The 11,501-nt window shown below is 35.4% G+C and overlaps 1 protein-coding gene across 1 annotated transcript; it reads right to left on the bottom strand.

Annotated features, from left to right (window-relative positions):
- Positions 1-9,317: 9,317 nt before the first annotated feature.
- LOC139849297 (uncharacterized) lies at positions 9,318-11,257 on the bottom strand. Its single transcript, XM_071838953.1, has 4 exons — positions 11,077-11,257; positions 10,953-10,978; positions 9,763-9,903; positions 9,318-9,671 (listed from the first exon to the last, which is right to left on the bottom strand). The coding sequence occupies exons 1-4, from the start codon at positions 11,255-11,257 to the stop codon at positions 9,318-9,320; spliced, it is 702 nt and encodes a 233-aa protein (XP_071695054.1).
- Positions 11,258-11,501: the final 244 nt, after the last annotated feature.

The following is an 11,501-nucleotide window of genomic DNA, read 5'->3' as shown; positions in this document are numbered from 1 at the left end:
TATGCCCAGCTATTCACACCAACTCCGAAATGGATTTTCTGCAAATTGCTTGCCGTTATCGCTGACTATTTCATTTGGCACCCCATAACGGCATACGATATAATGCCAGACAAACTTCTTGACATTTTCTCCTGTGATTTTTGCTAAAGCCTTTGCTTCAACCCATTTCATGAAAAAATCGATTGCTACCACCAAGAACTTAGCATTACCAGTGCTTCTATTGAATGGTCCCACAATATCAATAGCCCATTTGCAGAACGGCCAAACAGATGACACCGGTATCAATTCATACTTTGGGAGACGTTGAATTATACCATGCCTCTGACAATTCTCACATGTTTTTATGATTTCTGCAACATCTCGATAAAGGGAAGGCCAAAAATACCCTTGTCGCATGATCCGTGACTCCACAGTACGGAAGCCGGAGTGTTGAGAACAAACTCCCTCGTGCATTTCTTTGACCACCTTTAATGCTTCATCTTCAGTTAAACACCTCAACAACGGACCATTGTAAGATCTTCGATAAAGGACACCGTTAACAATTTCATACATTGGTGTTGTCACTCTTATTTTTCTTGCTTCCGCCTTATCAACAGGTAACCATCTATCATGCAAATATCTCAAATATGGAGTCATCCAAGTTTCCTTAGCTCCTTCAACTATTGCAATAATTGTTTTTCCATGTATTGATTTCTCCTTAAGCTCTTCAACCAACACTCGTTTGTGCAAATGATCAAAGGTTAAAGTAGCTAACTTGCTCAAGACGTCAGCTTTTTTGTTCTTATTTCGAGGGATTTGCACGACTTCAAGGTTATAAAATTTCTTTGAAATTGCCTCCACAAACTTTACATATTGCCTTATGGATGTATCCCTTGCATCGAACGTTCCATTAACCTGCTGGGCGACAATTTGAGAATCAACATATGCTCGTAAATTTGTTATGCCCATTTCTACCGCTATGCGGAGGCCGGAGAGTAATGCCTCATACTCTGCTTCATTGTTTGAAGCATAAAAAAAAAAATCAATGCATAAGTATACTCTTCACTGTCTGGACTTGTTAAAACTAGTCATGCACCTATTCCCTCTTCACTGGATGCTCCATCAGTGTGTAACTCCCACTCATGCTGTGATGGTGCCATTTTGTTGTCATACTCTACTTTTTCATTTGTCTCCAAGAGGAAATCTGCCAAAATTTGTCCTTTAACTGCATTCCGGGGAGCAAAATTGATTTCATACTCCCCCAACTCGATGGCCCATTTTGCTAAACAGCCAGATGATTATGGACGCCGGAGTATTTGCTTCAATGGTTGATCTATTAACACTAAAATGGGATTACCTTGAAAATATCTTCGTAAACGTCGTGCAGTATGCACAAGGGCATAAACCATGCGGTGAAGTGGTAGATAATTTGTTTCACTAAGCTGCAACACTTTTCTAACAAATTATATAGGCATTTGCACGCCGTTCCGTTCTGCGATTAGGACAGAACTTATTGCTTCTTTTGAGACAGCTAAGTACAAAATTAGGGTTTCCCCCTCTTTTGGTGCTGTTAATGTAGGTAATGTTTTTAGCAACTGCTTGACCTCTTGGAATACATTTTAGGCTTCCACCGTCCACACAAAATCTTTTTTATTTAAACAGCCCTTTAACACCTTCATGAATGGAAACGACTTTTCAGCTGCTCTGGACAAGAATCTTGTTAATGCTGCTAGACATCCATGTAACCGTTGAACATCTTTCTTGCTAGTTGGTGACTTCATATCTTCAATTGCTTGAATTTTCTTAGGATTAGCTTTAATACCACGTTCTGTGACAATATGACCTAAGAATTTTCCCTCTTCTACACCAAACGTGCACTTCTTGGGATTTAATTTCATGTTAATTTTTCGCAGAGATGCAAAAGTTTCCTGTATATCTCGTAACATCTTTTCTTCAGTATGACTTTTGATGACAATGTCATCAACATAAGCTTCTAAGTTTCGCCCAATTTGATCCTTAAACGCCATATCAATAAGTCGTTGATATGTTGCTCCTGCATTCTTCAAACCAAAAGGCATTTTCATGTAACAGAATATGCCTTTCGTTGTGTGAAAAGCCGTTTTGTCTTCATCTTTTAAAGCCATTGAGATTTGATGATATCCCTTAGCTGCATCTAGGAAACATTTGAATCGATATCCTGCCAATGATTCAACCTTCCAATCAATTTCAGGAAAAGGATAATTATCCTTTGGACATGCTTTATTGATATCCGTGAAATCCACACACATCCACCATGAGTTATCCGGCTTCCTAACCATGACTGGATTGGCTACCCATATTTTATATTTAACCTCTCGCAAGATCCCAGCATCCACCAAACTTCGTAACTCATCACGGAGGAATTTGCTTCTTTCTGGCGCCATGCCACGCTTTTTCTGACAAACAGGATGTATGTTGGGATTCACGTTTAGCCTATATTCTACAATTTCCCCTGGAACACCGGTTATATCAGACGGTTGCCATGCAAAAACGTCTAAATTTGTTGTCAAAATGTTGTATAATTTTTCTTTATATTCGGCGGACAACGTGTGCCCAATTATGATTTTCTGATCTGGAAATTTAAGATTCGGTGAAATTGACCCATCATTGTGTATGATTGGTTTAATTACTGCCTTTGTTACTTGAGAACACTCAATAGACTTCTGCCGTTCTGCATATAACGTTGCTATTCCACCTGGCGTTGGAAACTTCATCATGCCATGTACAGTTGATGTTACAGCTCCAAACGTCATTAAAGCAGTTCTTCCTAAAATTATGTTGTACTGTGAATTTGCTTTAACCACCAGGAACTCAATGTTGGCTGTGCGTCTTAGGGGTGGCTTGCCCAAGGTTACTTCAAGCAGAATACTTCCTTCAGACCAGGACGGCTCACTTGTAAAACTTGCTAACGGCACATATGGTTCATTCATTTTTTCTTGTACATCTTTGAGAAGCTGTATGAAGCAATGTTCATACATAATGTCTGCTCCAGCTCCTGTGTCAGTGTAAATGTTGTGTATTAAGCAATTAGCAACTCGCGCTTCTATAACCACTGGACCATCGGATGGATTTGTGTTGCACATAGAAGGAAATGATATTAATTGCTCTTCCCAATCTTCTAACACTTCTGCCTTCCTCCGTTGTCCAGCTTTCCATGGATGTATCATGCCTACTTCTATGGGTATCAATTCGTTATCCTCGCCGTCTTTATCAGTGTTGGTGAGATGATTCATTTAAATAACGGATGGCGCCATTGTTAACACCTATTTCCTTATGAGGTAAGGCTTAGTGTGTCAACATAATACTAGAAGTTATCTAGCTTTAGGAGGTGGAGTGTTGCCGATTGATGTTTACCCTTGGGAAATAATTCCTGCAGACCCGGTTCACAAGTGTAGAAACTTGTGGGGTGGCTTAATCAATCTGTCGTCCGTAGAGCGAAAAAGTGCTAGCCGGATGACTTCTAGTAAGAGAAAGTAGAGAGAGAGAGAAGTGAAGTCTCAGCTCTCAAAGTTTTCAGAATATCTGAACTGTGTAAAATGACGACCCAAGGGGTCTATTTATAGTGTCAGATCCACCAGATTGCTCGAGGACACGTGTCAGATGATGATACGTTCTATTATTCGTGATCCGAAATTTATGCTGAAGATGGCGTTCTCCGGCCAAGGCTTACACGCTAGGCGATCTTCGGGGCTTATGCACGACGGAGCAGCCTGTATAGCGGAGAATGATGGACGGACAACTCCACAAAACTGTTGTTTCCAGCCTTCCTGATGCTACTTTTATGCAACCATTACGTCTTTTATGCGTGTATACGATAGGATACACCATTAGATTCTTAATAGAATTTCTCATAGTTAATTCGTTTGTTTCTAACAAATTTTTATTTTGTCCAATGTTTTCTTCATTATGCCACTTGTTGGATTCTGATAGATCAAAATCCAAATATGAAAATGAATGAAAATGGTTATTTTGCGGTGAACAGATACGTATATCGGTGGTTGTAAATAGGATAGTAAATGACTGTTGAATCAGATTTGAAAGAATGTACAGTGTAACTTATTAATGTAAAATATAAATATTCCTCGGGTATTACCTACCCGTTAAAATATTTTCATCATTAACAGTTTGTACAAAAGAATTTTTAATTACAATCTTTATGAAAATATATATACATATATATTTTCTTCAGATGTAATATAGATTTAATGAGTTAATATGATATTAATCTCATTTGATTTTTCGGATGGAACTTAGAATAAATAATCTCTAAAACATTAAAAATTACATAATCGTCATGCAGAACGAAGATAATTGATGTAGAACGATACGTAGAACGATGATTATGCTCGAAGTACAGAATGAGATGTTGAGGCATGGATTGTTGATTGTTTATAAGGTAAAATGAATCATTACCTTATATAAAATAAGTGATTATGCTTGATAATGAGGACTGCCACGTGTCCTATCTATCTAATTAATTTCGATTAGTATTCATTAATCTATAAAAATCACATGTGCCTTACAAAGGGGAAAACCTCACAATCATTCAGGTTAGTCCCATGATCTATTCAGTTTATTAGGGTTTCAAAATTCTAAATCCCGACATCTAAATTCTTCGTCCATCATTATACTCTATTTCGGTTTTGGACCTGAAGCATGTAATCAAGTATATATTCATGATTAATAGCCCTTTCATTAAGTTTTTTCATGGATGTTTAGTTTATATTCTTCCAATTATAAGGGTTAATCTATATACCTAGTAAAGAGATGTATATCTTCTGTTAATGTAACACTCGAATTTCCAAAGGCTGGGTGGACAGGCGGTGTAGATTGGCCCGGCGGTCCAACCTTAGTTCAAAGGAAAAACAGGAACAAACTGGAACGGCGGTCTAGATTGGCCCGACGGTCCAGCACTAGGCTTTTTGTCAACAACTCATAATTGGACCGGCGGTCCACTTAGGCCCGGCGGTCCACGTCGGGATTTTGTGCAGAATTTCATTTTAAATTGGAAAATAAGAAGGGCATTTTGGTACTTTCACATGTGGGTGTATATATAGCTGGAGATCAGATCTAGATCTCATTCTTATCTTCATTTTCACCAACTAAACCCTTTTTAGAGAGAGGAGTTGGTTTTTAGAGAGAGAGAGCTTAAACTAGAGATGAAGGTGGTGATTCTTGGCCAAATTAGAGCTCATCTTGGTGTGCTTAGCTTCTAGGCTTCTCTTTGGTGTATGAGGTAAAACCTAAAACTAAATTTCATTGTTTAATTTGAAGTATGTCAGGGTTTGTGCTAGTTAGGGTTATAAACCCCATTTCTCATGAAATTGTGGGTTTTGTTGTATTGTTAGTGTAAGTGAACCCGATTGTTGTGGGTTTAGGGTTTGATGACGAATTTGGAAGTATTTGTCATGGTTTGGGTGTTAAATCACTAGATTGTAAATGTGTTAGTGTTTTGATATTCTTAAGAACAAGTTTGCTAGTCAAAATGGGTGTTGACTTTGATTTAGTGTCAAACCTATATTTGAGTCAAGTTTTGGTGAATCGAGTATGTAAATACTTGGTTTAGGTGTTAATTGATGTTTTGAAAATATAATCACTAGCTGTTAGTGATTTTGGGCGTTTTTGAGACTTATGTCAAAATGGGTAACTTGAATTGGGTCAAATTTGATGATGACCCTAGTTATGGATTAAATGGATGTTAAACACTTTTGTTAAGTGTTATTAGTGATTTTATGATGAAATAACTAGTAATGATGATATTGGGTCAAACTTGACTTATTTTGGTGGTTAAGTGCAATTTGGGCCAAGTTGCACTTATGGTTGGTTTTGTAAGTTCAAGTGCAATAAGTGTTAGTTTGTACCTTTTTGAATGGGTCAGAATTACTGCCCGTAGTGGTAATTGGTGAATTTCACTTTAGGTGTCTAAATGGGCGGATTATGGAGGTAGGTATGAACCCTTGGTTGAGGGTGTTGGCGTCGAATTCTCTTGTAGAGAATGTATGTTGATTATGTGTATACATATATGCGTATTATAGGTATAGGTTTGCTCGGTTGCTTTTGAAGGCGATTTACATACATGACTTGTGCAGACATTTTCGGGTGAGTGGAATAATTATATATGTATGTAAACGGTTTATTTACTTGTGGGGTATGGGTTTAAAGTTCGATGGTGACGATACCATATCCTTGTATGTGTTATTGTTTGATGAGGGTTTAAAGTTCGATGGTGACGATACCTCATGTATGGATTTAAAGTTCGATGTTGACGATGCCATCCCCTTTATTGTAATGACGCTCGATGAGGGTTTAAAGTTCGATGGTGACGATACCTCGTGTATGGATTTAAAGTTCGATGTTGACGATGCCATAACACTTATGTAGTGATGCGTGATGAGGGTTCAAAGTTCGATGTTGACGATACCTCATATGTGGGTTTTAAGTTCGATGTTGACGATACCACATTAAGTAGTGCGGATGGAATTTAAGTTCTATGTTGACAATACCATTTGCGGGGCTAGTATTGAATACTAACAGATGTTGTGAACCTCAATGGTTTGTGTGTTGTTTATTATTTAGCATTTATATTGTTAAGATTATGTACTATATTTGACGCTAGTTTGTACGTTTGAAAATGCTAGCTTGTATGCATTGATATGCGGGATTTTATGTGTGTTTGTGTAAATGGGTGCAAGTATATAAATTGTATATATATATATATATATATATTGCATTCACTAAGTTTTATGCTTACCCCTCTCGTTGTTTACCTTTTTACAGGTATTGTGATTTTGAAACTAGCAAGTTGATAGACTATATGCGTAGGAGCGCTTGGGCTCGATGGGATAGCTTTTGGATATTTGGACGCAGATTAGGAATTTGGTAGTCCCTGGAATTATGCTCTTGGTATCGGGTTGGCTTATTGAGTCTTAACCCGTATATGGTGTAATTTGGTCATTATTACAAATGCTTTTGTAATGTGTCATTTGTGTACCAAGGGTCATTATAAGTTGTTAAACGTAACGTTATGATATCATGTTTTTGGTTAAAACAGAGTTGGAAATGTTATGTATTATGGACGCTATATTGGGACCTAACTTATAAAAAAAAGTGCTTCATTTTTGGTAAACGGTTTTGGGATCGTTACAGTTAATCTCCTTTTGAACAACTATTAATTTAATTATTTATTTTAATCTTATTCGTATCATATTTTTTCCTTGATTTCTAATATTGCAGTTTTTAGGGTTATTCAATTTTTTTTTAATTGTGATATCATCTGGTCCTACTAATTTAGGAATAGGTCAACATTCATCTTTTCTGTTAATAGTTTTCAACCGACAGAGACCTTAATCCCAAAATATCAGTGCCACTATACTTTTGAAATTGATTTTTAATTCATATTTGCTAATTTTTTTTCTTTCAAAATTTGAATATTTTTCTTAAGATCAGTAAAGACTCTACACGTATTTAGTTATTCCTATATTATAGCCATAGGAGTTATTACTTAATATCATATATATATATATATATATATATATATATATATATATATATATATATATATATATATATATATATACTTGAATCATTGAAAATGAACTTTTTGATGTCAATGACATCATGTTTATAGATTTAAACACACAATTTCCAGGTTTATAGATTACTAGCCTTTAAGAGCCCGTGCGTTGCACGGCGACTCTTAATCAAACAATTTGGAAACGTATAATGTTATATCAACTAACGGTATGATAAAGACAATATCACAATTTGATATATATATATATATATATATATATATATATATATATATATATATATATATATATATATATACACACACACGGAGCATATAGATATGAGGGAAATAATATTGAAAGCTTTATTAGAGAGTAAAAAAGCAAAAAGGTGAAGACTTTGATTGTTATCCATAAATATGAATAATTAAGACGAAAATCCAGAAAAGGCTTCTTGATGGTTAAGCAATCACATGCTCCAATTACACATTTTCTGTATAAAGAGCATTGAAATGGTTAGGTTCGTTAATCACTTGTTGTGGAAATCAGCCCTACATCATAATTAATAATCACTATAATCCTAATAAATGAAGATCCCACGATCTCGGATAGGGATTTCTTGATGAAAGTCACCACGGACTGTATAGTTGTATAGTTGCATTCTATAACATAGTTACATAGTTAAATGCTCATAAAAGGTAGTTACATAGTTACATAGTTGCGTTCTATAAATCTTGTTTTCATGTTTTTTTAGCTTCAATTTCAGCCTCTGCTGGCCATCTAGTGAAATACAATTAGACAACTTTAAATTTCCAAGTAGGCAACTTGCACTTACCAAATAGTTTGCATTATAAGTAGTAATGCAGATAGCCCTTAACACTTATAGTTATGTAGTGAACCTTACATAACCAATAAAATGTACATAACCTATGTAACTTTTTGATTACAGGGTTTTTAAACCTACCCCAAATTACTTGGAGTAATCAATGTAGAAGTACTTAAGTTGTGTAAGTGCAGAAGCAATAACATTCATATGATAGATGTTATCATTTTAAATGACAAAGATAAAAATTTTAACAAAAAAATCAATGTTATCATTCTAAATATTAATTTCTAAGCATAGAAAAAGAAAGAAAAAAACGGAAAGAACTCATAAATTCATATAAAACTATCATTCATCTTATCATACATATTATGTATGTAAAAATCTTGGGTGACTAAGACAAAAAACATAACATACATGATACATCTCTCTGTGGACTTCAAGCGTGATGATATGTTAACATGATCATAACATACATCTATTGTATGATAACAATATAATAACATGGACTGTTCATTTTGGAAACCCTTAGTTGGATGTGTTGTTTTCTTGATGAGTAATTGAGACACCTGATGCTTTGTCCATGCCATACCCTCACAAATTGAGAAAAAATATAAAAAATAAGAAAAAAAATAAATCACAATAACATTCTGGAAAATAGGCGGGTCATGGAGGTTAGCGACGTTTCAAAAGTCAAAATGTGCATATTAGCAAGCCAATACAGATCAAATTGGGTCAACCAATTTGTCTATTTCTCAAAAATGATAAACTTATAATAATCATATTTAATAAAAAAAATACGGGGTATTAGGTAACTCTCGATCATTCTACTAATTTTTCATTTCCTGTTTCGCTACTCCTCCACATTGGTCATTTATCCCGTTAGAGATAAAATTTAAATTGAAATGAGATACTTTAAAGTGATGTGTCAAAACGAGTACCTCTAAGGAAACATGTTAGAAAATTTACTTGTTTGTGGCTGGCCCGTTCCATGAAATGAAATAGCCCATGACGCTCAACACAACTGCATGAGCAAACGTAGTTGATGGATCATCCTTCAACGCCAGCAAAAGCAACGTGTCGAAAGGAATTGCTGACGCCGAGCTAATTTGGGCTAAAATAATCCTACCTGAATTCAAAAACCGCTGCGACAAAATGTCACCGACCCGACCACCAAACAAACAACCAAAAGAATTACCGACTATAAGTAAACTAATCAAAGAATCAGTTTTCTTATGCGAAAAGCTCGCGAATTCCAACCACATAAGTGCAAACGATAACACTGACCATGGAAATGAAACCGAGACACCTTGAGCTGCCTACAATTATCCGAAAAGATTGAATCTTTACAACCCACTTTGCTTCCCGCATCAATTTTTTGACTTATGACCATAAAGTTTGACTTTTTACATTCTTATCGGGTTCTTTACCTTTTGTGAAACGTGGGTCATCAGCAAATAATCGCACCAAGATCCCGAAAATTACACTAATGAAGCTACAGTGTAACTGGGCAGCAGGAAAAAAAGTCGATCCCCTTCCCCGACATCTAACCTGCATTGATATTAGGTACATCAGCAGTGAATCAAGTGTGTATACAATGAATGCTAAAGATCAGAAGTACCTTCATTAAAGAAGATGGTGATTATTTCTATAAAAATGTCCAATAAAACCCAAAAAAGAAGGCACCGTCAAAGTAAAATAATACTCTAAACAATAAAAAAAACTCATGGTCCATTACAACATAAGGTTCTAAGCTAATAAAAATGGTGAGCATAAAGAATTAACAACTATCTAAAAACCATAGTAAGTCAATGTGCCCAAGAGGGGTATGTTATAATCTTTTAAAATTCTAAGCTAATTAAAATCATGGTTTCTACTCTCGGTGTACCTAAGATTGGGTTCATGAGTTGTACTACTATAACTATGAACTATAATTCTACATCTCTTTGAGTCTTCCATCTTCCAAACATAATTTGTTGTAATGCTCATTTGACTTTCCACAATCAAGTATGATATCTTTAGCATGAACGTTTTGACTCTTGAGTTTTATTCCTTTACTCAAATTATGCCACTTTTCTAGCCACAACCAATTCAAAGTAGACCTTCCACCCATTTTTGACCATCCACAATCATAATTAACAATGATGGAATTGGTTAAAACTTACAGAGTTTGAGCCAATGTACAAAAGTCGTATTATTACAGAGTTTGGGTCCAAATAGCCCCTATTTTTATTATTAAGGATACAAATTTATCTCATAGATCACACAAGCATCACAGTACATATTATGCAATTGCAGTTTGTAACTGAAATTGCATTAACATAGGGGTTATTTTGACCCACAATCAGCATATTATGAAACATAGGGGTTATTTTGACCCAAACTAACAAAACTGCATATAGGTGATTCAACGGATTCTAAATAGCATCAAACTGATACAACTCACATAGCATTTCAAACTGCATATAGCCGCATTCAATAATGATAAATGATTGAAACTAAAAAAAATATTATTATTATTCAAAATATTATTATTATTCTAATTTTACCAATTTGGCAATTTAGCCTGATATAGTGAGCTACGCTAAACTTAAAGCTACATATAGCAACAATCGAACCGCTAACCCTAAATCACAAAAAAAAAAAAAAAATCACAAAAAAAACAAACCTCTGATTGAAACGCCGTTAACCCTAAATCGTTTCAAACCCTAAATCGTTGCAAACACACGCCGTCTTCATGTGTATTCCAGCCACCAGATGATTTTCGGCGATTCGAAGAAAATGACGTATCATCGAGTTTAATTATACCGGAGTTATTATATAAAAATTGTACCATTCGGTTTGTAATTTTGTAGGGAATAATTCTGTTGTAGCGGCGACGGCGATTATGACCGCCGGAGGCCATAATCGCCGGTGGAATTGGCTAGGTCGTGAGAAAGTTGAGAGAGAGAGAAAGAGTCTGATTTATTCCGTATGATTATAAGTAAGTTAGGTTAATGGGCTTTTTGACAGACACGTGTCTCTTTACGGGAATTAAGAAGTATTTACAGTATTAATTTAAAAATTACACGTGGAAAATGAAAGGGAAGGACATTGTCAGACTGACATGTCGGATGTGAACTTTACGCTTTGTAAAAGGTAGAGATATG

Source organism: Rutidosis leptorrhynchoides, chromosome 5 (genome assembly GCF_046630445.1).
Source record: "Rutidosis leptorrhynchoides isolate AG116_Rl617_1_P2 chromosome 5, CSIRO_AGI_Rlap_v1, whole genome shotgun sequence".
Classification (NCBI taxonomy): Eukaryota; Viridiplantae; Streptophyta; class Magnoliopsida; order Asterales; family Asteraceae; genus Rutidosis; species Rutidosis leptorrhynchoides.
The sequence above is the reverse complement of the archived record's forward strand: the minus strand, read 5'-3'. Positions and strand labels throughout refer to the sequence as shown.